The sequence below is a fragment of the Scyliorhinus torazame genome, chromosome 3, assembly GCF_047496885.1.
Source record: "Scyliorhinus torazame isolate Kashiwa2021f chromosome 3, sScyTor2.1, whole genome shotgun sequence".
NCBI lineage: Eukaryota > Metazoa > Chordata > Chondrichthyes > Carcharhiniformes > Scyliorhinidae > Scyliorhinus > Scyliorhinus torazame.
In genome coordinates this window covers 240,809,970-240,837,895 of record NC_092709.1, presented here as the reverse complement: position 1 = coordinate 240,837,895, position 27,926 = coordinate 240,809,970, and the positions used below count along the sequence as shown (strand labels likewise).

General features: G+C 42.3%; 2 protein-coding genes across 5 annotated transcripts in view; both read left to right on the top strand.

Moving 5' to 3' along the window:
- The window catches only part of LOC140409418 (sodium channel protein type 8 subunit alpha-like), a 230,578-nt gene extending 227,893 nt beyond the window's left edge, over nt 1–2,685 (top strand). The window contains exon 17 of the mRNA XM_072497858.1: nt 1,330–2,685. Coding sequence (XP_072353959.1) covers nt 1,330–2,336 — 1,007 coding nt within the window. The 3' untranslated portion in view covers nt 2,337–2,685. The remainder of the gene's footprint in view (nt 1–1,329) is intronic.
- Nucleotides 2,686–9,439: 6,754 nt separating this feature from the next.
- LOC140409028 (follistatin-A-like) lies at nt 9,440–16,239 on the top strand. 4 transcript variants are annotated; one of them, XM_072497056.1, is made up of 6 exons: nt 9,440–10,015; nt 11,306–11,497; nt 11,913–12,131; nt 12,570–12,797; nt 13,917–14,144; nt 15,358–16,239. In XM_072497056.1, exons 1-6 carry the CDS (start codon nt 9,931–9,933, stop codon nt 15,456–15,458), a joined length of 1,053 nt encoding a protein of 350 aa, XP_072353157.1. In that variant the 5' UTR covers nt 9,440–9,930; the 3' UTR covers nt 15,459–16,239. The 4 variants fall into 4 exon arrangements, with proteins under 4 accessions (XP_072353157.1, XP_072353159.1, XP_072353158.1 ...); XM_072497058.1 differs by having other exon boundaries at nt 9,445–10,015; nt 15,187–16,239; XM_072497057.1 differs by having other exon boundaries at nt 9,448–10,015; nt 15,379–16,239.
- Nucleotides 16,240–27,926: the final 11,687 nt, after the last annotated feature.

Here is a 27,926-nt window from a genome sequence, read left to right as displayed (position 1 = left end):
TAAAGGTACTCACACATGACAATATAATTAACTTTAGTCTTTGCACTGGCCCTCATTATCTCTCTCTAGACAGAAAAACGTTAAGGGAAGAAAGTAGTTGTTATAAAAATAAAATATCGTGGATCTTGGAAATCTGAAATAAAAACGAAAAGTGCTGGAAAAAAAACTCAGCAGCTCTGTGGAGAGAGAAACAAAGAGTTAACGTTTCCAGTCCAATATGACCTTTCATCGGAACAGTTCACCACTCATTAGTTATTACTCTTCTGTGGAATTTGAAGATACCTCCCGTGTGAATACTGTTTAAAAAACATTATTCCACATCGTGGCATTATGTTTCGAATTATATCCAATATCAATAGGAGTACAAATGTGTGAGAACATGGCATAATTCAATGTAGTGTTTAGATATTGGTAAATGAGTTTAGTATGATATATTATGTTGGAATGGAGAAAGGCCAATTTCAAATGCAGAATCAGAACCTGCTAGCAATATTAAAGTTAATGAAATAGTGGGATGAATAGTCAGTTGAAGAACGTTGGGCGGCAGATAATGAAGTGACATTTTGCAGCAAGTCTGCCATGTCGAGTGTGGCTAACGATTATTTAACATATGGCACCCTTAAAAACGTTAATGAAAATAAAACAGTTGCAAACGCTCAGCAGGTCTTGATGCAGCTGTGGAGAGTGAAGCCGTGTTAACGTTTCAGGCCGGTGACCTTTCATAAGAGCAGTAGATAGGATGTGTGTGTCAGACCTGAAATGTTAACCCGGTTCCTCTGTCCACGGATGCTGCTGACACACTGAGCATTTTCTGTTTCCATTTTAAATGTCCAATATGGCAAGTATTTTGCTTTTCTCTTTTAAAAAAAAAAACTTTTTCCAACGGCACTCCTCAACAAGAACCTGCAAATATGTGTTTTTCTTTGTTTTAGTTCCACTGATCAATGTTCAATATTTCAAATCCAGAAGGCACCCTGTGATTTTCTCCTACTGGTCACATTGGGCTGACGAGTTTGTGTACTTTTTAAATACAGGGTCATAGTTTTCGCTAAACTTTTGTTTTCAATGTTAGAATTGCTTTTGGACATGTGCAGAACTGCATTCGTGTTTCTCAATTTAAGAGGCCCAAGATAAGGACGAGCAAACGTGTATGCGGTACACTATGCATGTGCGGCGAAATTCTTTCAAATGTAATTTGGGGTTGGTTTGTTTTGATGGAGTGAGCTCAAATCTAATGCGGATTGGGAATTCAAGTGCGTCTTTAAGATACTTTGGTGTTTAACCACCCTGTCTTTTGTACTGGTAACTATGCTGTGGTCATCCCTTCAGGAATTTTGTTGGACTCATCCGCATCCAAAAAGCAAGGCGTCTCACCAACTATTTTAAGAGTATTCCGAATTGTAAGGCTTGCACGATTGTTGAGGTTGGTGAGGTCTCTGAAAGGAATTCGCAAGCTGCTGTTCACATTGGTGATATCTATCCCGGCTCTCTTCAATATTGGACTGCTCCTGGGCCTCGTCATGTTCATTTATTCCATATTGGGGATGAGTTTGTTCCGAGACCTTCCCAGGGAATCGCCAATAAACGACATGGTGAATTTCGAAACTTTTGGAAACAGTATGATGCTTCTGTTTAGACTGACGACTGCTGCCGCTTGGAATGAGATTCTTCACGTGATGATTAATTCTCCAGTGCAGCGTCAGTTTGTATCATTCACCTATATGACATCATACATCGTAGTCGCCTATATCGTGATCATCAATATGTACGTGGCTGTCATTTTGGAAAACTTCCATGAGGCCCAAGAGCAAGAGCTCGCTGGCGTGACTGACGAAGACGTGGACATGTTTTATGAGGTGTGGAGTAATTATGACGTGAAGGCAACACAATTCATCACCTATGATCAGCTATCTGATTTCCTCAATGAACTGAAATCTCCTCTGCGAATACCACAGCCTAACGCGGTGAAAGTTGCGGCCCTCAACCTCCCAATCACCAATGGCAACATGCTGCATTGCCTGGACGTCCTGGAAGCTCTCAGTGCTGTTATCGTTGGGAAAGTAACCCAGTCAGAACCCCTCACAAAGCTGAGTGGGGAAGTGTTTAAAATGTCGATGAAGGTATTCCCCATTCGTAGCACCATGGAAACGATCACAACTACGTTAATGATTCGAAAGGAGTTCAAGGCTGCCTTGACCATCCAGAAAGCGTTTCGAACGTGGAAAGTCCGTCGGTACCATACAACAGCCAAAAATAAACTTGAAAGATCTTACAGCTCCTTAAGAAAATCGCTACGAAGTCTACGATCCAGCAGACCAAACTCACCTTTGACATGATCTTCACCTCATACTGAGTGGTGGAGTGAAGAAGCCCTTCACATTATATGGGTACATTTGGTGATTTAAAAAATACCCTTTCAGAGGGTTACATTGGTCACCGTTACGTTTGTTAATCCAACATTTTTACATTCCATTGGTGACATTGTTATGCATGAATTTGACTTTATAACTTAATTATTCTGTTTATTTTCGGAAAGTTCATCTATGACAATGGAACTGGCACTGGCAGTATCAACAGAATGAAGTTCGCTAACTGATGTGACATGGGCAAGAATGTTCTTGGGGAGAAGGCAATTGGTTACGATCAACAAATATTAACATATTATCAATAAAAATGTCAAATGGATGTCCGCGCCAGAACCGAAGTATGTGATTGTAGCGCACTCAACACTAAGATGGTATATTGCGCTTGGCACGGCGCAAACAGGCTACTTGTACTTCAACGTGATAGATCTACACGTCAATGAAGCATTTATTCGGTGACCTTTCACAATAATAATGTTAGGATCGCTTCACAATCCAAAATAGCCTTTGTGTAGCTAGAATGCTTGACCGTTGACAATGATTTTGAATGGTAAAGCATTGATCGCAGTTCAAGTGCCTTGTGTTGTACCTCCTGCACCATTTATTCACTTAACCTAATTTCCCCACTTGGCATTTCACAGATGGTCCGAACTTGAACCTCAAGTTCGGGTTTTAAGTTTACACCAGATTTGTGTCCCAACAGTCATTTCTGCAATGTTGAGATGATTTCTGATAGGTTTTTTTGTATGCTGAAAAGAGACACGCTGCTGAAGTTTTTCATCTTGCACTCATCGGGACAAATTTTAGATAAGTGCAAAAATTTATACTTCAGGAGAAAGGGGTGCTAATTGGTTGGCAACTCAATTCTGATTGATGGCGGCATTGCCACGGAGAAAGCAACAGGGAACTCGCGACTTCTCAAAGTCCCCTGCAATTCAGAAAAGGTGCAAACCATGAACGTAATCATTTTGTTTGCACAGAAATATGTCTCCTTTGTGCGAATGTATGTTGCTTCTAGCAAGCATAAATGAGCCACGTTATGAGCTCAACTGATTGCCTTCAACGTTTTGGCGTAGTTATTAGCGCATTCGGGAGCCAATGCTTCCCAATTACAAAATCACATCTAACAGGTAGGTGTTTTGTTTTAGGTTTTGAAAGCACAGGCTCGTTGACTGTGGTCTGTACTCTGCCTTTGAACAACCAAACGGCTTGATTCAATCAGTCAATCATTGGAACATATGACGTACATATTTGGCATCACATATTGACACTGAAAGTCAAACACAACGTTCAATTGTGTGATTCTGCAATTGGACAGCACTTGCTGAAGAATCTTGACTGTGTTAATTGCTACAGTAGCTAATTTAAGGCAATCAGTTGAGCCCGTAATGTGGCCATAATTTATGCTTGCTAGAGGCGTCATATATTCATAGACAGGGACGTGCTGTCTGCAAACAAAGGAATATGTTCCAGCCATGCACATTCTTGAATTACGTGGGAGCTTGGGGAGCCAAGGGTTCCCAATTGCTTTCACCATGGCAAACAGCTTTCCAATCAGAATCAACTTTACAACCAATCTGCACCCTTTTCCCTGCAGTATACATTATTGTGATGATCTGGAATTTGGCATTCTTGTGTTTACCCGGATGAGTACAAGATGAAAAACTTAAACAAAATGTCTCTCTTTTCAGGTTCTGTACTACCAAACGATTGTAGGAGTAATATTGAATGAGTACCTGCGTGGTAAACAATTAGGTCCGTGACAGGTTCTGTAGCTGCAGTATTATGCATATATATATATATATATATATTTGTAATCCCTTTGTATTTATTTGAATAAAGCAAGGTGAAGCGTTGGGTTTTTCTTCCATCTCACCCCCATCAAAAATACTAAAACGCCAACCCTTCAATGATAATAAAAGTATGCAAAATCACTGGTTTATATTGGCTGAAAAATATCAGGTTTTGTTTTTATAATGTGGAATTACGTGAAATTTACAGGTTGTATTCCGAGATTCGACCAATTTTTTCATGAAAAGGGAAAGAGGCCATGCTTTGCCTGAAGTATATCGAAGGGGCAGTGTTGCTTATTATCAAGATTATTATATGTCGATTTATTTTATCATTCAGCAGAATTTCTCGATGTTTCCAGTGATTGCGTTCCATGAAACAAACTGTCAATCTAGGCCAAGCCGGTGGCCTTGGCTATGTGTGATTACACTAAGGTCTATCAACAAAAGCATTAAGTTGATCATCTGTGTTGAAATCTCTAATGAGCCTGCTGCGGGTTGCTTTCCTTCAATCTGATTGGCCTATTGAATCAGTGGTGTGTTGCTTTCTTGCAATTTGCTGAATCCACTGATGGAGCCGTGGCTCTGTGATCTAATTGGATCGTTCGCTTGCACCTTCGCTGAAGTCCTAATGGTTGTTTTAAATGTACCTTATATTAAAAAGCGTGATTCTTAAAGACAGGAGGGGGTCCAAGAAAAGTATCAAGGGTAAATAAAAACAACGACTTCCCAGGAGCGTTATCAAGTAAATATTGACATATTTAGTTTTTGTGGCATTGTCAGCACATGGGCATGGCAGTGGAAATGCATCAGAATGGGAGCACAAATGCCGAGGAAGACATTTCTAGGATCATAATTGTAAAAAACCGAAAGCTGTTTGTAAACTATATCCAGTTTTCTGTTTGGGCGAGATAACGGCCAATCAGTTCCTCCAGGACGTATCTTTCGTCGACATTTTATACCAAATCACATTTATGCCCCTGGGGATGCAGTTATTATATTTCAACTGGCGGACTTAGAAACTGTGGCATTAAAGTCAATTTACTTAGAAGTAGATTTGGTGATTGTATTTATTTACATATTAAAGTCGGCATTGTTACATAGTTAATTTAATAAATAGAACAATACAGGCACTAAATAAAGTTACGCTGTGTTGCTTGGATGTTAATATATCTTAAATATGAAATGTTTTACATCAGTAAAATAATTCAATTTCTGTTAGGTTTCCGGTTATTTTACTACCCTATTTATTGGAAATTGATATATTAAACAGTCGGGAAAACTGAAAACTAATGAAACTAGCCTTACCTTCCCGGTTCCAATGTATTCTAATTTCATTAATGCATGTAATGTAATCAATTCCAACTTTGATCTGGATTTGTATTTGTAAAATACTCGCTGAGCCTAACGCTATCAATTGTGTTTCTCTGTTTGCTGTTTTAATAAGAATCCTTAATAAGATTTTTGAAAGCACGTCGCAGGAAATGTAACGTGATCTTCTCGATGCGAAAACTTTTATATGACCTGTGGACATTCAACCATATATTTTCAATAACTAAAATAAAGTTTTATGCACATACATATTGACTCTTTTGGGATGCTTCCTAGTCTCGAAGTCAATAAATTTGGATATTGGACCAAAGATTCAGTAGTTTCCCACGACTGCTGATTTATTCGGCATCCGAGTGAGAATTTGCGCCACGAATTTGCATCTTCATGTCGAAGTTGAAATGAATGATTTGTGCTTTCCAGTCGCAGGGTCATTTTTCGACTGGTGGCAATGTATTCATATCAGACAAGTGTGTCACTTTTAGTTAAGTACTTATTCATTTTGCTAATCAGTCAAATCCAATTGTTTGCTACCCTGTTCCACTTCCGTGGACATGTTCATTTGATACATTCTCTCTTTGTGATCACAGAACGATCCAGGTGCGCACAAAAATCAGTCATTTCATGCCAGTCAATATGTAAAACGAAAAGGTTCCGATGTCAGGACCTATCCGATGCACACACACACACAAGAATCGTTCGTTTTACAGATGCGGACTGACATGTGTTTCTCCAACATTTCCTGTATTTATAAACCGTCCCTGGTGTTTGCAATTTGTTTTATTTTGGTTTAATATTGTGTAAGAAATGTTTCATTGTGAATATAGATGAACAAAGACCGGCCTGCGTGCTTTGCGAAGCCACGGGGATGTTATCAGGTAATGTTGGCTTTATCTTCCCTGCTGTTCGTGCACAGACTGACACGCTTTGCGTTACCTACCAGAGAGACAGACAGCAACACCGTTGCTTCCAACTCAATTTTAAATGCTTTCCAGTGATTAAATGCCAAAACTTCTAAATGTTGATGGGGTATTTATTTCTATGCGTGATTTAGGCAGTGAAATGACACCGCCCGGCCGACGTAAGCCTAATTTGTTTTACGTTGACGATGAATAAGAATATTTGGATAAAATATGTGAATTGTGTTCAGATCTTAGAATGAACGAAACTGTTACGTATGGATATTAAATCATGTTATTAGCATTGATTAGGCCTATACTGCTTGATTGTATTAGAGTTCTAGAGTATCTAAAGTTAGATATATATTTAACAACTTGGATGTTTAATGCATTGATAAATAGCATCGTTCTCGTCTCAAAATAAATTTGAATTGTACAAGAAAGAATATTCATTCGGAATGCGGAATGATTTATTCCCCAAAGATACAAGTCACCAAATGTAGAGTTGTGAATACCTCGGAATTGTTTTTAAATATTGCACTGGAACTATGTATTTATCAAGATATCTTTAGCGTTAAAATAATGGATTGCCTTAAAGCTTTTGACTGCCATATTAAAATATCGCTAGTCATATTAAATGATCACGGTTGACTGAAATTCTTGATTACTCGAGTGCATCATGAAAGCTATTGACATTCAGAAAGGTTACGACAAGTACCTGTCGGGCTTTGGAAGAAGCTTGTAAGCCACATCAAAAAGGTGAATGAGCACATACAGCTTTCGTCCTGCAGAGGTCTCACTTTAGTTTTTCACCAGACCTGTGCAGCAACTGCATTTCGGTATCCCCTCTCCTTCTTCAAAGTTTCCGCTTCGACATTTATCTTTCCCTCTCGGTACTGTGCCTCCTGATACTACCGGGCTTTGCTATTTTCCCAGTCCTCTTCTTCCCTTTCGTGTCGCGTGTTTCCTTGATCTTCGTGACTGAATCATGCATGTTGCCGTTGTTGATAACGATTTGTGTTGTTGGGTGCCCCTCGTTGTATTCCCCACACAACCCCCAGTTGGTCTCCAATTGTTACCTCTTTACTTCTATGCTCAGGTTTTGCTTTGAAAACCCTCCCATTTACCTTTCTGTGGGATTTAAATTTGCTTTAATATTGCCGATTCAGCAATCGGTGTTACTCACCAGTAAGTGCTGCCTGGGTGAGATTGTCTAGTTTGTCTGAATTATGGAATGTCTATCTTCAATCTGCAATAAACGTTTTCTGTTCGATTAACACAATTGAGCAGCTAATCGCAATACGAATCCATATTTAAAACAAACAAGAAAGCTAGAATAACAGATACGTGCAGTTCGTGATGGAGGGGGAACAGCTTCCGCAACAAATACTTCAATGGATATTTGGACGACATTCTCAAAAAGCGCAAGGTGCAGTGGCAGTTTAAATCGCTTCTTATTGGTACTTGCGACGGGTTTATTAAAAAATACTAAATATAAATATCACGATATTCCCCGTGTCTACCAAACGTCGCTGTTCATTGCCCTGAAGTTTGATTTAGGAATCACGGGTTGGTCCAGATTTTAAATATATCGTTGTTTTCGAGTCTCTTCTCACGCTGCCAGGCTAATGGTCAAACCAAAAAATAAATAAAACTTTATTTCAATGTTCCCAACTCCACCAACAAAACACAGAAACTAGATTTGGCGAGAAGGCAAATTGTTTCGGTCTCTTTGACCAGACAAAATAGGACTCGCTGAATGATGTAAACGTGAGCTGCAGTTACCTTCTTCGAATCGTTAGGGGGCTGCATTAGGTTTTATTAAAAATCACAATTGCCAGGTTGTGGAATAACAACACAGGATGGATAAAGAAAACACAGTTTCGCGGCATTGAAAACGAAAATAATTTGAAGTTAATTTTCCTACTGCGTAATGACCTGGCTTTTATTGAATGTCTATTTTGAACGCCAAATAGTGTGAAACACTACGGCCACTCTGAAGCACCCAAACAACTGTCTTCTAATATTAGAGCGATTGCATTTCTGGCGATTATTACAAAGAGACCTTAAGAGCCTATTGTAATAAGTCTTTATTAAAGGATTACCGCTGTATCCCGCAGCTGGCGGAAAATGTCTGTTATCGCGGAGTTATTTCCAGTGAGATGGGTACACCTCTCGAAACTAAAAAAAAGTTGCCTGATTAACCCTGGGCATTTAAGGCTGATGAAGTCGGACCGTGCGTTTTATCTTTTCTCGGAGGGAGGATTCGGACAAAACGTGATAGCGCCAAATCGACAATTAAACAAGGAAGCGTATTTCCCTGTGATAGGCGGCGACAGATCGCCTACGTAATTACTCCCCCTGCCAGAAGTGACTTCATTGAGCAAAACTAAAACTCGACTTTCGATGTCACAATCTCTGAAATGGAGAATAGGAGAGCGCCCGCGGCATTTCATGGACATGCGGAGTCTGATCCCGTAATAGACGAGTAACTTTGCCAGATTGGGGTATTAATTCGAAATGCTTTTCTAATACCTCGTGGCTGAATGCACACACGGTGACAGTGTCCTTGGTTTTCATTTTGTCCGTGCGCTCTATTATTTACCACAATGATGTATTTCCCCGAAATAGTCAGATGGCAAGACATTAATAATACAACCGGATAATTCAAACTTTGTTTTGAACACCGGTCTGTCTGTCAGCGGCGCGGAAACTTCCCACCCCCATGTGGTTTTTTTTTTACCTGAGTTGAAGGAGATCGGTTATGACAATAAGATATTTTCCGTATAGTCTACCCTCCTGGTTGTAGACATACGAGGAAATATCCACATTAACATGTACAGGTTATGGGGAGGGGAGGTGCGGGGAGCTGTTGCTTTACCGGCAAAATCGGATCAGTGAAGCTGGGTCCATTTATTTTGCCATCCTTTTGTATTCCCCTGTCATAGATGGGACTGTTTATATTCGTCCACGGATGATTTCTGGCGTTTACAGTATTTGGGGGATATAAGTTGCTTACAGGTTCAGCAGTTTATGAATATTTGCTGCAATGTATGTATAGAACAAAGATGGCCCAATAAGTTAGGAGAAAATCAAACAACCTTCAGATGACCAAGAATGGCAGTAAGGATATTTTCGTCCAGCCCAATCCCGCGCGCATTGTTACTGTGTAAATTTGTGCAATCTCGTCGATTGCAAAGAAATTGACACTGCGACATGTAAGCCAGGCTTCGGTGTTTTATAGAAATGTTTTTTGTGTCTGCGATATGGACTGAAATTGCCGCTGAAAAGTTTAGAGGAGGCGGCGAAATGTCACCTGATTAAGTTTCCGTCCACCTTAACTTTTTTTGATCATTTCCTCCTCCCCCATCCTGCCAAACACATCACCATTGCCATCAGAAGACCGCCCACCAAACAGCCCAGCCAAGACCCCTTTGAGCCAAAATATTTAAGAGTGAGTGCATTCACAGATTGACGTTCATTCAACACAGCGATCGGACTGGTGCTCTCAGATCAGTACTTAGACCAGCGGTGAAACTGAGTGCTACAATGCTAAGGATGATAAATAGCAGGGCTGCGATTGTGACTCTCACACTTTTCATTTTCCTCACTATTGGAGATCAACGAGTGCAGGGTAAGTTTAAGAAAATACAGACTGGAGACGTGTTGCCTTCTCTCTACACATTCGTGGATGTGGCTCTTAATTCCATGTTTTCTTCGGTCCTGTTATTTCCTTGGGAGGCGATACTGGGGGAAAACAGCCTCAAAGCTGATTGGGAAAAGCACAGCGCTTTCCTGTCATTTGCTTTTGAGCTAAAGTTTTCAGGTCAAAATCCGATGTGTGTGGCAAGTTACATTGGGCACACGTGTTCTTGTACTTTATTCACATTTAGTGGAAGGCTGTGGTGCAGGGTGAAGTACAGGGAGCAATTCGCATTACCTGTTAGCAATTCGTGGAACTAGTTAGAAAACAAATGTCCCGTGCTTTGATCCTGGGAATCTAGGTATTGTAGAGACCTCTAGAATCAAAGAAAAGTTACATATACACGTTACGCCTCATTGATGTTGCATATGAATCGACATGTAATGCCGGATCCGAGCTGTTAGAGGTGGGACACATCGCCAAATCACACGAAGCGGGATTTAGAGGCTGGTATAATTACTTGCTTCAGTGGAAATAATTGCCACGTGTTTTCCGATTAGCCTGTTCTATATTGTTCACTAAAAAAAGTCTTCAGTGTAACTGAGCGCTCGATATATATAGATTTGCATCAGGCGGTATCAACTGAGAGTAGACTCTCCAGAAGAGGCAGCAGAGTTCAGGCATTTCTGGAATGAGTTAGTACTAAATAAAATAGCCAATCTTTCTATTCCTGAGTGACTGTGAATAGATATAAAAATCAACGGGAAACGTTTTGCAGAGAGAGAATCGACGCTGTAGTTTGCGATACTAAATACAGACTCTTGTCAAACTGGCAATAGATGTGTCGCGGAGGTCGAAGACGAGTAACTCGCCATACATTTATGTATTTATTGCGGATTTTGCACTCTGCTGTTTCGCTGTAAGGGTGAGTTCTGGCTGGCTGTGTGGGTTTTTTGTTCCATTGCACGCGTTTACAGTACTTCAGCTTGCGCTGTCTTGGGGCAGAGCCAAACAACTTTAGCAAGCGCGATAAATCTTTATTCAAAATAACCGCACTCGGTTATGGGATAGCAATGTACATTTCGGGCGAGCTGTCCACGACGGAGAAGAATGTCTGGGGGTGGGGGTGGGGGGGGAATGTCCATTATTTCAGCTTCGCCGGGTCACACAGACTGAGACAGAACACTTGAAGTAAACACTCTCTTGTTAACGTCAATACAAAGTTCACGTGTTGTGTCTGGATCCGTGAAACTGACACTGATATGACTGTGTGTGTTACAGCTGGGAACTGCTGGCTGCAGCAAGCCAAGAACGGCAAATGCCAGGTCCTGTACATGACCGGGGTCAGCCGGGAGGAATGCTGCAAAAGTGGCAGGTTGGGCACAGCGTGGACGGAAGATGATGTGCCATCCAGTACCCTTTTCCGATGGATCATCTTTAACGGTGGAGCCCCTGGTTGCACGCCTTGTAAAGGTACGGATTCCGCCCAGTCCCTTTGAAATCGTTTGTATTCGACTTAATCATTTAACACTGCGATATATCAACATTTACCAATCGCTTGCTAAACTATTCTATTGTGCCCTGACTTCGCTAACCGCGCTCTCAGTCTCGCCTCGTCAAAATATTAATTGGCGTGAATAGCTTCAGAGGATCGGTTGAATGTCACGGCGTTAATGAGCGGCTTATGAAGATGGCAGTCTGAGTCTGCGCGGGTTTACCAAGCTTTCGGGGGGGGGGGGGGGGGAGAACTCATGAAAATACAAAACATCTGTTATATAATGATTATGTAGTCAATTCAAGTAATAATTTATCTTTGAGTTCCGAATGCTTCATTGGTGCATGGAAGCAGCTTCCAGAAAATTGTATGTGTGTTTCTTTCTTATATCAGAAACCTGCGATAACGTGGATTGTGGGCCAGGTAAAAGGTGCAAGATGAACAAGAGGAATAAACCTCGATGTGTCTGTGCCCCAGACTGCTCCAACGTCACTTGGAAGGGTACCGTGTGCGGGACTGACGGAAAAACATACAAAGACGAATGTGTGCTCCTGAAGGCGAGATGCAAAGGGCATCCCGAACTGGAGGTCCAATACCAAGGCAAATGCAGAAGTATGTGTGCAACAAGTACATGCTCAATAGCAAGAACCTTCAGAGGAAGTGAGGCGTCCACTTGCATTCCATTCTCCCCTAGCGCCAAGCAACAAATTGCCCAATTCAACCGCAGCAGTGACTGCTTTTGAATAATACATCCCTTATTTTAAATTAAATTGTGTTAAGGATGATTTTCCTCTACATTGTTAACTTTAAATTAAATTGTGTTAAGTATTTATCTGTAATTGGAAAATATGGGGATTGGACTATTTTGCCAGGATATCTATATTGTTCAAGGTCTTGCCTATCAAAGATATATTATTACCCATTTATAATCGACCTGTATTTACTGTGAACACAAGCTCGGGCCTCACAAAGTTCAGTTGATTTGCATTGTGAACGATTGCTTTTAACAGGTGCTCGTTTCACATTTTTACTGGTGTCTTTATTTTACAGAAACGTGCAGGGATGTCTTGTGTCCAGGCAGCTCGGTGTGTGTGGTGGATCAGACGAACAGCGCCTACTGTGTTATGTGTAACCCGAGGATTTGCCCTGAACCTTCGAGCCCCGAGCAGTATCTGTGCGGCAATGATGGGATCACGTACGCCAGCGCCTGCCATATCAGGCGGGCCACCTGCCTGATGGGCAGATCCATTGGAGTGGCATACGAAGGGAAATGTATAAGTACGTACTCGAGACCTCACAAAGTGTAAACTGCATAACATTAGGCAGCCACGACGCCGGTGCAAGTACAATGTGGGAGGAGGTTCCTTGTTGTCAGTATAATTAGGGTGTAATGGGTAAATGTCCGCATCAGGCCTAACAAAGCACTTTTGGGATTCAAATTTATGGCTAAAAGGCACATTGATAGCGTTTAAATACCAAACAGAGAAAGGATCATCCTTATTAATCAGCGCGATTTGTTCATCGTATCTTTTCGGCCTAATCTGAGTATGAAACTGTCAAGCATATAACGTTTTTTCATTTCCAAGCTTATTTTTATCTTATGGGTTTGCAAATCGGTGCTGAACTGTAACTGAAATTATAACGGCAAGAAACTCAAGGATGTTGAACTTTAATTTCCCATCCGTGTTTAAAAATACATTAGCACTGAGTGAGGCATGATTCCTCCCATCCTATTGTCCTGGGGAGAAAAGAAAAGTCGAGCGACTTGATCTTTCCGATTGAGGTTTTCAGAGGTTAAAGTGTTTATTGCTATATCGTATATATGGAGAGTAGATCCAGCCTTTTCCTAATGCTTCCACACCCAGCTGTAAGATTAGAAATTCAGCTCCAGTTGGTTCGAATCAGAGCAAAGTCACAGCTCCTATGTTACATTGTTAAATTGTTACAAATGTTGAATTGGATTATATATTGATGGCAATTCGACTCATTGATGTTCAATTTGAAACACATTTCTAGAAGATTATTTTAAAATGTTGACTTAAGTTACATGTAATGAAGTGAAAGTTTAATTACAGATGTTTACAAGATAATGCAGAACACCAGCACCAATGATGGAACTCTTTGGGTGTGTTTTCTGTGCTTAATTTTTAAAAACCATACAAATTACAACGGCAAACATATTAAATGTCATTTATCAAGGCCACTATGACAAAACCTTTAGCCATATAAGGGATGTCAGTAACTAAAATGGTTTTGAATTCTGACCTACAAACTATCACTATTAATGAGCTTCAGTTTACCTCAGAAATGAGCTGAATATCAGCTCGAAATCAGTATTGTTGAAGACTGAAGAGACAATTCTCTTTACAAATGTGTTTTGGGTTCTCCTTTTTTCAGAAGCCAAATCCTGTGATGACATACAGTGTAGCTCTGGAAAGAAGTGTCTCTGGGATAACCGGCTCGGCAGGGGTCGGTGTGCCGTTTGCAATGTGTGTCAGGGTGGACGCTCGGACGAGCCAGTCTGCGCCACTGATAACACCACCTACCCCAATGAGTGTGCAATGAAAAGTTCAGCCTGTTCCTCTGGCACCCTCCTGGAGATCAAACATACAGGATCGTGCAATTGTAAGTAACCTTTAGCCCAAAAATAAGATTCACTGTTTTTGCTATATTTCGCTATAAAGATTTAACTTTATTAGCTCGCCATACATTTGGCTGTACCAACTAAAAATCTTGCCGCTTATACCTATCAATTTGATAATTTGCAGGTCTTTCATGCTGCTCTTGGGGCAGTGGAGAAAGATGTGCTAGGCGTAGCCAGATAGTACATTGGTTACTGATAAACACGTTTAAGATCTTATCACACATTGCTAACAGGATAAATCTAGCCCTCCTCTACTGGTGTCACTAAAAAAACTTTTCATTGAAACGGTTTGGGAAATTTGCCATGAGATATGTGGTGGCAGCAGTATAGGTACTGTAGTTACACAGTGGAGCAGATAAAGCATATTTGCACATTCTGGTAATCTCAGCCTCTGCATTCCTGTGGGTTTATTGCCCCAAATTACCGATACCTCCCCCCTCCAATATAGGCATGCTGATGAAATGCTGCTGATATTGGTGCAGCGAAACAATTCTATTTTATACACACTTTTTTTAAACTTTTCATTTGGAAGCACCGTGTGCTTATTTCCTGAGGTAGTATGTCTCATTGAGGATCCAGAGATGGTTGTGTGAAAGTGAATGGCATAACTAGTCTTCAGAGTGTAATTGTCATAATTTCATTTAAAATTAGAACAGGCTAATTTAAAAAAAAAAGTTATAGTTATACATTTATTCAATTCTAAATAAATGTTAAAGTTAACAAATGGTGTAAGTTATCTTGAACAACAATACAGTGGGCGCTGAAGTGAATGCTATTCACATTGAGAGGAAGAAGAAATCGTGAGGGATTAAAATGCCATGATAGTGATAGATTGGAACATCTATTCCTTTTTGAAGCTGATACCATCTTATCAGTAGCAATCGTCCAAAGGCTTCACCACAGTTGTTTTGGATTTTAAAACTATTAAAATAGTCCATAGGTTTAATTCAGTAGCACTGAGCAATGCAATGGATGAATACAACATAAATATTAGAACACAAGAACACTTTTATGTGATTCCAGGAACCTGCCATAAAGCCTGATCATTGATTCTTCAGAATGTAAAATTACTTCATGGTAACAATTGTCACAAACTTCATTCTTATGCCATATAAAAGACTATTGTGGCTATCCAGAGAGATTGAAAACATGCACTGAGGTTCTGCGCTGTTGTGATCCTTATTTATACAACAGCTACCGTATATTCTCCCATAGCCATAACTGAAGAAGATGAAGAAGAAGAAGACGAACAAGAAAATAACACCTTTCCTAAATCTACATTTCCGATTTGGTAATTTCCTTCGCCTGTTGGAAGAGGAAGGAGTCACTGTACTTATTTGTAAATAAGTGTACGCTTATTTATTTAAAAGAAGTATACATAGTTGAGTTTAGTAGATTTTTATTTATACTGTCATGTTTTATAATTTATGCATAAAATTGGTTAACCATACCTGTTTTGGAAATATATTCATCAAGAGAGCAGTGTTATCGTTAATTTATTGTGATGTATGTTGCTTGTAAAGTACACATTTTCCTGCAAACTGTAAATGCATTATTGTAGCTGTAAATGTGGCTGGTCATTTTCTTTTGGTATTACAAATTTTTAGTTATATTATCTGCATGTTTTACCGTGTATATTTATTTATTGGAATATGTTACACATTGGTGTAAATAAAGCTTCAGATATTGTTTACAACGTGCCATATAACTGACCAAATGTGCTGCGTTTGGAACTTGTTGTCAACTTGAAATGCTCTGCAGCTGTGTGGCTGTCAGATCATTTTCTGGCCGTGTGTCATCTGATTGACTTTCGTGGCTTGTTTCTCTAAAGGCTTTAACACAATGCGAACAGTTCAGGATTCTCATTTTGCTTAAAATATTATGTTGCAGATGCAATTTTATATTTTCGAACATGACAGATTTAAATTCATCTAAATATATAGTTTTGTACTTTTTCTATCATGTAAATGTGCAATGTATATAAAAGGTAATAACATGGATTTGTAAATAGATAATGAATAAATAATTAGAAAAAGCCATGAGAATGTTCATTTTATGCTGTCTCCCTGACTGAATTATCCCATTAAAAGAAGTCTTCACTTGAAAAAAATGTAATACTCATTTCTGCAATATTAAAAACATTCTTATTTAATATCATTCATGAAATGAGATACAAGTAGGAAACATGAACTGTGCATGCTACTCTCTGAAATGTAGAGCAAGTGTTTACATTTATATCCGATTCATATATTTGGGGAACCTTAAGATTTTGCAAAATTCCAGTTCTCCTCTTTTTCAGAGCCACTTCTCCCTGAAAATGTACCCAATGGATATACAGCGTACATTTTAAAAATTCATTCATGGGATGTTTAGTATCGCTGGCTAAGCATCTATTGACCATTCCTAATTGCCCTTGAGAAGATGGTGGTGAGCTGTGTTCTTGAACGACTGCAGTCCATGTGGTGTAAGCACACCCACAGCACTGATAGAGATGGAGTCCCAGGCTTTTGATCCAGTGACAGTGAAGAAACAGCTATATTTCAAGTCAGAATGGTGAGTGGCTTTGAGCAGAACTCACAGATGGTGATGTTCCCATGTGTTTGCTGTTCTTGACCTTCTAGATGGTAGTGGTCATGGGTTTGGAAGGTGCTGTCTAAGGAGCCTTTGTGAGATCTTTCAGTACATCTTGTGCATGGTACACACTGTTGCCACTGTGCAAAGGTGGTGGAGCAGTGGAGGAAGTGAATGTTTGTGGATGGGCTATCAAGCGGGCTGTTTTGTCCTGGATGGTGTCGAGCTTCTTAACTGTTGTTGGAGCATTTCTTATCCAGACAGGTTTATCAAAAGCATAACCAAGCCACATGCTTATGATCCACAAAAACCTTTGCAATTGGAGCATTCAGATCCAATTTACACTTATATCTCTAATATATGGAATCTTTACAGTGTAGAATGAGGCCATTCTACCCATCGAGTCTGCACCGGCCCTTGGAAAGAGCACCCTACTTAAGCCCACACCTCCACCCTATCCCCGTAATCCAGTAACCCCACCCAACCTTTTTGACACTAAGGGGCAATTTATCATGGCCAATCCACCTAATCAGCACATCTTTGGACTGTGGGAGGAAACTGCAGACCTCAGAGGAAATCCACGCAGAGACGGGGAGAAGATGCAAACTCCACACAGACTGTCATCCGTGCCTGAATTGACCCCGGGACTGTGGAGCTGTGAGGCAGCAGTACGAACTAACCAGTGTGCTACCGTGCTGCCCAGTTTATAATCACACCTCATAGAATCCCTACAGTGCAGAAGAAGACCATTCTTTGGACTCTGGGAGAAAACCAGAGCACCAGGCCGAAACCCTTTAGCTTTAGCATTACTTTAGCTTTATAGTATTAAGAAAAAATATTAACACGGCAAAAGAACAAACAAGAATCACTGAAAAGCAATAAATATTCAGATTTATTCTGTAATACCTTTCTTCGGTTCTCAAGAGACCAATGTACTAATAGTCCTGCATAGGTTTCTCTGGGAATCCAGCACAAATACAGGCCATTTCTTATGCTTCACATTGGTCTCCTTCCACCTTTCTGCATCTAACCTTAAAAACCAACCTCCTATTTCTTTCTATATCAAGTATTTATTTAGCTTCCTCTCAAATGCATACTTGCATATGTTTGTCTGTACCTAATTTAAAAATTGTTTAAGTTACTTGGTTACCCCTCATATAATGCCTGCTGTTTCCCTGTCTGCATTATCCCATTACAAGTAGTAAAATCTTCACATGAAAAAAGGAAATACTTATTTCTGCAATATTAAAAAGGTTTTTATTTAATATTATTTGTGAAATGGGATACAAGTAGGAAACATGTGTGTGCTACTCTCTGAAATGTGGAGCAAGCGTTTACATTTCTATTCTATTCATATATTTGTGGAATCTCAAGATATAACAAAATCCCAGTTCTCCTATTTTTCGGTGCCACTTCTCCCAGAAAATGCACCCACTGGATGTACATTGCACATTTTAAAAACTCAGTCAGGGATGTTTAATATCGCTGGCCATGCCAGCATTTATTGTCCATCCCTAATTGCCCTTGAGAAGATGGTGGTGAGCTGCGCTCTTGAACTACTACAGTCCAACAGCGCTGTTAGAGATGGAGTTCCGAAATTTTGATCCTGCAACAGGAAACATGAACTGTGTATGCTACTCTCTGAAATGTGGAGCAAGTGTTTATATTTATATCCTATATATATTTGGGAAGCTCAAGATTTAGCAACATTTCAGTTCTCTTTTTCGGAGCCTCTTCTCTCAGAACATGTAAATGATTGCCATTTTGTAAGATAAAATAATATATTAACCTCAATAGAAAAACTAAGATATTATGATAGTTCATACAAATGAGTTCATTACAGGGGAAAGAAAATAATTTTTATCTTAATATAATTACAGCACATTTTACAATATATTTAATTTTTCCTACCAAAGAGACTTTAAAGCTGAATCTATTCTTAAACTATGTTAATGTGGCAGAATATCTAGGCCGACATTAAAACAATATTGTACTATCGACTGAGAAGAAAATACACGTACCAACATTTGCATACATTCAGAGTGACTATGATTCCAAGTTCTGAAAAAAATCCTAAATAAAGTACACTGACAACATTCAGCCCTATCTCATTATCACCTTTCTCGACTCCACCATTGCCTCCAAGATCTCAGACTGCTTGTCAGTGTTGACATCCAGTACTGGATGAGCAGAAATTTCCTCCAATTAAACATTGGGAAGACCAAAGCCATCATATTTGATGCCTGCTGCAAAGTGTGTGTATTTGCTAACAATTTCATCCCTCTCTCTAGCAGCTGTCTGAGCTGAACCATATAGTTTGCAACCTTGGCGTCTTATTGACCCTAAAATTAGTTTTCGATATTAGTTCTGTTACCAAGATGACCTATTTCCATTCTCTGATATCACCTGACTCCACTCTGCTTCAGATCTTCTGCTGTTGAAACCTCATTTGTGACTTGACTATTCTAATGCAGTTCTGCCAATGTCCCATGTTCTGTTCAACTTGAGGTTGCCCCAAACTCTGCTGCTCATGTCCTTATTTGTTCACCCATTTTGCAGTGGCTGAATACAGTGGCTCTCGGTTAAGTAATGCCTTGATTTGAATATTCTCATCCTTGTTTTCTAATCCCTTTCATGACTGTTACATCACCCACTACCTCTATAATCTCCTCCAGCCCTGAAAACCCTCTAAGATGCCTCTTTCCTCCTCAATTTATGCATCCCTGATTTGAATTGCTCACCACCGTCCACAGCTGCCAAGACCCTAAGCTCTGGAACTCCCTTTCTAAGCCTCTCCACCTCTTTACCCCTATTTTATCATTTAGGATGCTCCTTAAAACCAACCTTTTTGACAACACCTTAGATTTTTTGATTTAATATCGCCTTATGTGACTCAGTGTGAAATTTTGTCTTGTAACACTCCTGCGAAACCCCTTGTGGTTTTTTATTATGTAAAAGGAGTTACAGAAATTCAAGTTGTTGTTGGGTAGAGTGGCAGGGAGATTTACAGAGGGAATCCCAGAGTTAAAGGCCAAGGCAGCTGAAAGCAGATCTGCCAGTGATGGTGCAATTAAAATTGGGGACGCACAAGATTCCAGAATTGATTGTAAGCTCTGTGCAGGGTCACATGTGACATTACAAACAGTTTGCTTCTAGACAGTTGCCAGAAAGAGGACAAATACACTACTGTAGATTGCATGTGACACAGCTTATGATAAATTGAAGTATTTGCTGTTTTATCATGACAGGAACATTTTATTGTATCCTTCTGCTTTTGAAGTCGAGCCACAATCTTTAACACTGTAAGGTCTAATTGTTCTATATAGGTACATGCATAAATCAAATTAAAGTTCCTCCCAAGAGTCCAACTTTTTAAAAGAATTATTTTTCATTTGTAACATAATTTGATACTTACACAAAGTATACACTAATGCTCGACTTTAAATATATTAATGGTATGCTGTAAAGTTATAATAATACTGTCTCTATGGGCATCATCTTAAATATCAAAAAAGTGAAATGAAACAATTTTAGATGAAAAAAGCTGTTCGGCGTAGTGGTGGCACTCCTGCCACTAAATTAGAAAGTTAAGGGTTCAAGTCCCACTCCGGAGCATTATGCAGAAAATCCAGAGCTGCAGTCTTTCCAATGAGATGTTAAACTGAAGCGCCATCTGCTCTCTCTCAGGTCGATACAAATGATTACATGGAACTCTTTCAAGGAAAAGTGTTTTCCATATATAAAGAAGAATGGGATAACTAAGGAGTGAGTAGGGACTATTCGAGATCAGAAAGGAAACCGGTGTGTAGAGGTATAAACATTAGCATGATTCTTAATAAACCCTTTGCATCTGTCTTCATAAAATATATTTCAGTTAGGAAGAGTGTGAAATATTGAATGGGATGAACATGGTAAAGAAGGGATTTCCAGTGGTGGTTATGTGGTGAGCAGTCACACATGTGGTGGCTCCCACCAGGGTACTTTGATTTTGGCTCTTTTCGCCCAGTTTATGGGTGACGTTTCGGAGGAATTTGATTAGATTGATAGGAAAGGTCCCACATAAAAGTAATGCCCAACAAGTATAAAACAAGGCAGCAGTCGGACAAAGAATCGTCGTCGGACTCAGAAGCTCCTCGAACCTCGTTAGTGGAGAAAATGGAGGAGGCTCCTGCTGCGACTTTGGCCTCACTGTGGACGGACGGGATGCTGGCAAGATTAATTTAAAAAGCAGCGGCAGGTGGTCTCCAAGAAGGCGATGGAAGAGTCCGGAGCCCCCATGCGGCCATGGAGAAGATGGATGGGAAGGTGGAGGAGCAAGGTGTGGTGATACAAAGAGTGGATGTGGCACTCTCGGACCAGAGTGACCAGATTGTTTCCGGGAGGCGGAGATGGCATTAATGGCTGAAGGGCATAAAGCCTTGAAGGTCAAGGTGGACGATCTGGAAAACCGCTCCAGATGGCATAATTTAAGAATCGTTGGGCTGCCAGGGGGTCTGGAGGGCCCAAATCCTATGGACTATAGGTCCAAGATGTTTGGGAAGATGGTGGAGGAGGGGGAATTGTCATCCCCTCTTGAATTGTACTGGGATCATCTGTCTCTAAAGCAGAAGCCCCGATTTGGGGAACCACCAAGGGTGATCATCGTCAGGTTTCACAGGTACCAAGACAAAGTCCTGAGGTGGGAAAAGACATCGAGACTCTAGATGTGAGTGCCACACCATCAGGATAATAATAATCTTTATTAGTGTCACAAGTAGGCTTACATTAACTCTGCAATGAAGTTACTGTGAAAATCCCCTAGTCGACACACTCCGGCACTTTTTGGTACACTGGGGGAAAATTCAGGATATCTAATTCACCTAACAGCATGTCTTTCAGGACTTGTGGGAGGAAACCGGAGCACCCGAAGGAAACCCACGCAGACACGGGGAGAACGTGCAGACTCCGCACAGACAGTGACCCAAGCCGTGATTCGAACCCGGGTCCCTGGCACTGTGAAGCAACAGTGCTAACCACTGTGCTACTATGCCGAATACATCAAGACGTGGGAGTGGAGCTGGCTAGAAGGCAGGTAGTATTGAATAAGGCCAAAGCCGCATTGTAGAAAAGTAAGGTGCGATTTGGTGTGATGTGCCCAGCCCAACTTCAATTGTGGTGTGATGTGCCCAGCCCAACTTCAATTGACTTTTAAAGAAAGAGCCTGTTACTTTGATGTGCCGGAAGAAGCTGAGGAGTTTGTAAAGAAACATGGACTGGGGGTGTACTAATATGTTAATTGCTAGGGGCATTTGTATCTGTATTTATTGTGGGATGTATTGTAGTTGAGGGGACCTGGTTATGGGGAATTGCTGGTATGGGGTTTCTGGGCGAGTTCGTAGTTTGTATTTTTGGGGTTCTTTATGGGATGGGTGTTGGTTTTCTTTTTCCCTCTATTTGGGCAGGGAGCTGGTTGTTGGTATGATTATTTTTATCCTGTGGTGGGGTCACCCTACTTGCTGTAAAGTTAGTTAACGGAACGGAGGAGTGGGGGTGTCTGCAGCTCATGACTTTAGGATTTTTCTTTAAGGCAATGAGTTGAAGATTTTGGTTCTTGTTTTGTTTGGGGTTGGGGATGGAGGGAATGTAGGACAGGGGCCTTTGTTCTTCTTTTGGCTGTTTGTTTGTTTATAGGTGTGTGATATGGCTGCAAGGCAGGGTGGGGAGGAGGGGTAGACTGCTAATGGTGCCGAATTCTTTGTCTTTGTTTTGGTCTTTTGACGGGTTTGCCGGCCATCATGGGTGGGCCTGGTATTGGCAGCTGGATTACCCCACATCGTGGGTATGGCTGACTCTGGGGTGAAGGGGGGGGTGTAGAAGACTCCTGTCTGGTTGATAACTTGGAATGTAAGCAGCCGAAACGACACAGTAAAAAGGTCACAGCTGTCTGAGTAGTTTGAAGGCTGATGTGGTGATTTTAAATGAGACCCATTTGTGGATCAAGGACCAAACAAGGTTACAGAAGTGCTGGGTAGGGCAGGTATACCATTTGGGTTTCAAAGATAAGGCTCGGGAGGCTGCAGTGTTGATCAACAAGAGGATACCAACTGCTAAAATATTGGCAACCACAGGCAGAAAGTATGTAATTGTCAGTAGGTCGTTGGTGGACACACCAGTGGTACTGGTCAATGTGTATGCCAAACAGGGATGATACGGTGTTTATCAATTAGGTGCTGGCTTCTATCCTGGAACGGGATTCACATTACCTAATTCCAGTGGTGGGGGGTGGAAGTGGGGGGGGGGGGGGGGGGGACACTTCAATTGTGTTTTGGATCCTAGGTTGGATAGGTCAAGTACCTGAGCAGAAAAGTGGCAAATGGAACTCAATGGAATACAAAGAAGTACAGGTGGCGGCAAACAAGGCAAAGAGAATACACAATAAATGGTAGAACATTTAGAAGTGTAGAAGTACAGAGTGATCAATTTTGGTAGGAAGAACATGGAGGGGTAATGGTAACATTCTGAAGGGGGTCCAAAGCAGAGGTACCTGTGCGCAAATGTGTACATATATGCACACATCATTGCAGGTGGCAGGGCAGGTTGAGAAACCAATAATAAAGCATATGGGAACTTGGCTTTATAAATAGGAATATAGAGTACAAAAGTAAGGAAGATATGATAGATCTGTACAAAACTCTGGTTCAGCCTCAACTGAAGTATTGCGTCCAGTTCATTTTAGGAAAGATATGAAGGCATTAGGGTGGGTGGAAAAAATATTCAAGAGAATCATTCCAGGCATTAGGAAATTCAGTTATGTGACTAGCTTGAAGAAGCTGGGGATATTCTCCTTGGTGATGAGGAAATTTGGCAGAGGTATTAAAATCATTAGAGGTCTGGACAGAGTAGAGAAAGAGTAACTGTTCCTTTTTTTTTAATTAAATATTTTATTGAAAATTTTTGGTCAACCAACACAGTACATTGTGCATCCTTTACACAATATTATAACAACACAAATAACAATGACCTATTTTATAAACAAAAAATGAATAAATAACAAAAATGAAAACTAGCCCTAACTGGCAACTGCCTTGTCACAAGTAACACTCTCCAAAAATATAATTTAACAGTCCAATATATAATTATCTGTAGCAACGACCTATACATACTATACAGTATATATTAACAACCCTGAGAGTCCTTCTGGTTCCTCCCCCCCCCCCCCCCCCCCCCCCCCTCCCCCGCCCGATCCTGGGCTGCTGCTGCTGCCTTCTTTTTCCCATTCCGTCTATCTTTCTGCGAGGTATTCGACGAACGGTTGCCACCGCCTGGTGAACCCTTGAGCCGACCCCCTTAGGACGAACTTAATCCGCTCTAGCTTTATAAACCCCGCCATGTCATTTATCCAGGTCTCCACCCCCGGGGGCTTGGCTTCTTTCCACATTAGCAATATCCTGCGCCGGGCTACTAGGGACGCAAAGGCCAAAACATCGGCCTCTCTCGCCTCCTGCACTCCCGGCTCTTGTGCAACCCCAAATATAGCCAACCCCCAGCTTGGTTCGACCCGGACTCCTACTACTTTTGAAAGCACCTTTGTCACCCCCATCCAAAACCTCTGTAGTGCCGGGCATGACCAAAACATATGGGTATGATTCGCTGGGCTTCTCGAGCACCTCGCACACCTATCCTCCACCCCAAAAAATTTACTGAGCCGTGCTCCAGTCATATGTGCCCTGTGTAATACCTTAAACTGAATCAGGCTTAGCCTGGCACACGAGGACGACGAGTTTACCCTGCTTAGGGCATCTGCCCACAGCCCCTCCTCGATCTCCTCCCCCAGCTCTTCTTCCCATTTCCCTTTTAGTTCATCTACCATAGTCTCCCCTTCGTCCCTCATTTCCCTATATATATCTGACACCTTACCATCCCCCACCCATGTCTTTGAGATCACTCTGTCCTGCACCTCTTGTGTCGGGAGCTGCGGGAATTCCCTCACCTGTTGCCTCGCAAAAGCCCTCAGTTGCATATACCTGAATGCATTCCCTTGGGGCAACCCATATTTCTCGGTCAGCGCTCCCAGACTCGCGAACTTCCCATCCACAAACAGATCTTTCAGTTGCGTTATTCCTGCTCTTTGCCACATTCCATATCCCCCATCCATTCCCCCCGGGGCAAACCTATGGTTGTTTCTTATCGGGGACCCCCCCAAGGCTCCAGTCTTTCCCCGATGCCGTCTCCACTGTCCCCAAATCTTCAGTGTAGCCACCACCACCGGGCTTGTGGTGTAGTTCCTCGGTGAGAACGGCAATGGGGCTGTCACCATAGCCTGTAGGCTAGTCCCCCTACAGGACGCCCTCTCTAATCTCTTCCACGCCGCTCCCTCCTCCTCTCCCATCCACTTACTCACCATTGAAATATTAGCGGCCCAATAATACTCACTTAGGCTCGGTAGTGCCAGCCCCCCCCTATCCCTGCTACGCTGTAAGAATCCCTTCCTCACTCTCGGGGTCTTCCCGGCCCACACAAAACCCATGATGCTCTTTTCAATCCTTTTAAAAAAAGCCTTCGTGATCACCACCGGGAGGCACTGAAACACAAAGAGGAATCTCGGGAGGACCACCATCTTAACCGCCTGCACCCTCCCTGCCATTGACAGGGATACCATATCCCATCTCTTGAAATCCTCCTCCATCTGTTCCACCAACCGCGTTAAATTTAACCTATGCAATGTGCCCCAATTCTTAGCTATCTGGATCCCCAGGTAACGAAAGTCCCTTGTTACCTTCCTCAACGGTAGGTCCTCTATTTCTCTACTCTGCTCCCCTGGATGCACCACAAACAACTCACTTTTCCCCATGTTCAATTTATACCCTGAAAAATCCCCAAACTCCCCAAGTATCCGCATTATTTCTGGCATCCCCTCCGCCGGGTCCGCCATGTATAGTAGCAAATCGTCCGCATACAAAGATACCCGGTGCTCTTCTCCTCCCCTAAGTACTCCCCTCCACTTCTTGGAACCCCTCAACGCTATCGCCAGGGGCTCAATCGCCAGTGCAAACAATAATGGGGACAGAGGGCATCCCTGCCTTGTACCTCTATGGAGCCGAAAATATGCAGATCCCCGTCCATTCGTGACCACGCTCGCCACTGGGGCCCTATACAACAGCTGCACCCATCTAACATACCCCTCTCCAAAACCAAATCTCCTCAACACCTCCCACAAATAATCCCACTCCACTCTATCAAATGCTTTCTCGGCATCCATCGCCACTACTATCTCCATTTCTCCCTCTGGTGGGGCCATCATCATTACCCCTAACAACCTCCGTATATTCGTGTTCAGCTGTCTCCCTTCACAAACCCAGTTTGGTCCTCGTGGACCACCCCCGGGACACATTCCTCTATTCTCATTGCCATTACCTTGGCCAGGACCTTGGCATCTACATTTAGGAGGGAAATAGGTCTATAGGACCCGCATTGTAGCGGGTCCTTTTCCTTCTTTAAGAGAAGCGATATCGTTGCTTCAGACATAGTCGGGGGCAGTTGTCCCCTTTCCTTTGCCTCATTAAAGGTCCTCGTCAGTACCGGGGCGAGCAAGTCCACATATTTTCTATAGAATTCGACTGGGAATCCATCCGGTCCCGGGGCCTTTCCCGCCTGCATGCTCCTAATTCCTTTCACCACTTCTTCGACCTCGATCTGTGCTCCCAGTCCCACCCTTTCCTGCTCTCCCACCTTGGGAAATTCCAGCCGATCCAAGAAGCCCATCATTCTCTCCCTCCCATCCGGGGGTTGAGCTTCATATAATTTTTTATAAAATGTCTTGAACACTCCATTCACTCTCTCCGCTCCCCGCTCCATCTCTCCTTCCTCATCCCTCACTCCCCCTATTTCCCTCGCTGCTCCCCTTTTCCTCAATTGGTGTGCCAGCAACCTGCTCGCCTTCTCCCCATATTCGTACTGTACACCCTGTGCCTTCCTCCATTGTGCCTCTGCAGTGCCTGTAGTCAGCAAGTCAAATTCTACGTGTAGCCTTTGCCTTTCCCTGTACAGTCCCTCCTCCGGTGCTTCCGCATATTGTCTGTCCACCCTCAAAAGTTCTTGCAGCAACCGCTCCCGTTCCTTACTCTCCTGCTTCCCTTTATGTGCCCTTATTGATATCAGCTCCCCTCTAACCACCGCCTTCAACGCCTCCCAGACCACTCCCACCTGGACCTCCCCATTATCATTGAGTTCCAAGTACTTTTCAATGCACCCCCTCACCCTTAGACACACACCCTCATCTGCCATTAGTCCCATGTCCATTCTCCAGGGTGGGCGCCCTCCTGTTTCCTCCCCTATCTCCAAGTCTACCCAGTGTGGAGCGTGATCCGAAATGGCTATAGCCGTATACCCCGTTCCCCTCACCTTCGGGATCAACGCCCTTCCCAGCACAAAAAAGTCTATTCGCGAGTAGACTTTATGGACATAGGAGAAAAACGAGAACTCCTTACTCCTAGGTCTGCTAAATCTCCACGGGTCTACACCTCCCATCTGCTCCATAAAATCTTTAAGTACCTTGGCTGCTGCCGGCCTCCTTCCAGTCCTGGACTTCGACCTATCCAGCCCTGGTTCCAACACCGTATTAAAATCTCCCCCCATTATCAGCTTTCCCATCTCTAGGTCCGGAATGCGTCCTAGCATCCGCCTCATAAAATTGGCATCATCCCAGTTCGGGGCATATACGTTTACCAAAACCACCGTCTCCCCCTGTAGTTTGCCACTCACCATCACGTATCTGCCCCCGTTATCCGCCACTATAGTCTTTGCCTCGAACATTACCCGCTTCCCCACTAATATAGCCACCCCCCTGTTTTTCGCATCTAGCCCCGAATGGAACACCTGCCCCACCCATCCTTTGCGTAGCCTAACCTGGTCTATCAGTTTCAGGTGCGTTTCCTGTAACATAACCACATCTGCCTTAAGTTTCTTAAGGTGTGCGAGTACCCGTGCCCTCTTTATCGGACCGTTCAGCCCTCTCACGTTCCACGTGATCAGCCGAGTTGGGGGGCTTCCTACCCCCCCCCCCCCCCCTTGTCGATTAGCCATCACCTTTTTCCAGCTCCTCACCCGGTTCCCACGCAGCTGTATCTCCCCCAGGCGGTGCCCCCCCGCCCATCCTCTCCCATACCAGCTCTCCCCTCTCCCCAGCAGCAGCAACCCAGTAATTCCCCCCTCCC

Bases quoted from the DNA above. Each gene is read 5' to 3' on its own strand.
- LOC140409028 (XM_072497056.1), top strand. From the start codon at position 9,931: ATGCTAAGGATGATAAATAGCAGGGCTGCGATTGTGACTCTCACACTT. The intron at 12,132-12,569 runs GTATGTGTGCAA...TTTATTTTACAG, and splicing joins ATACCAAGGCAAATGCAGAA to AAACGTGCAGGGATGTCTTG. The intron at 14,145-15,357 runs GTAAGTAACCTT...TTTATACAACAG, and splicing joins ACATACAGGATCGTGCAATT to CTACCGTATATTCTCCCATA.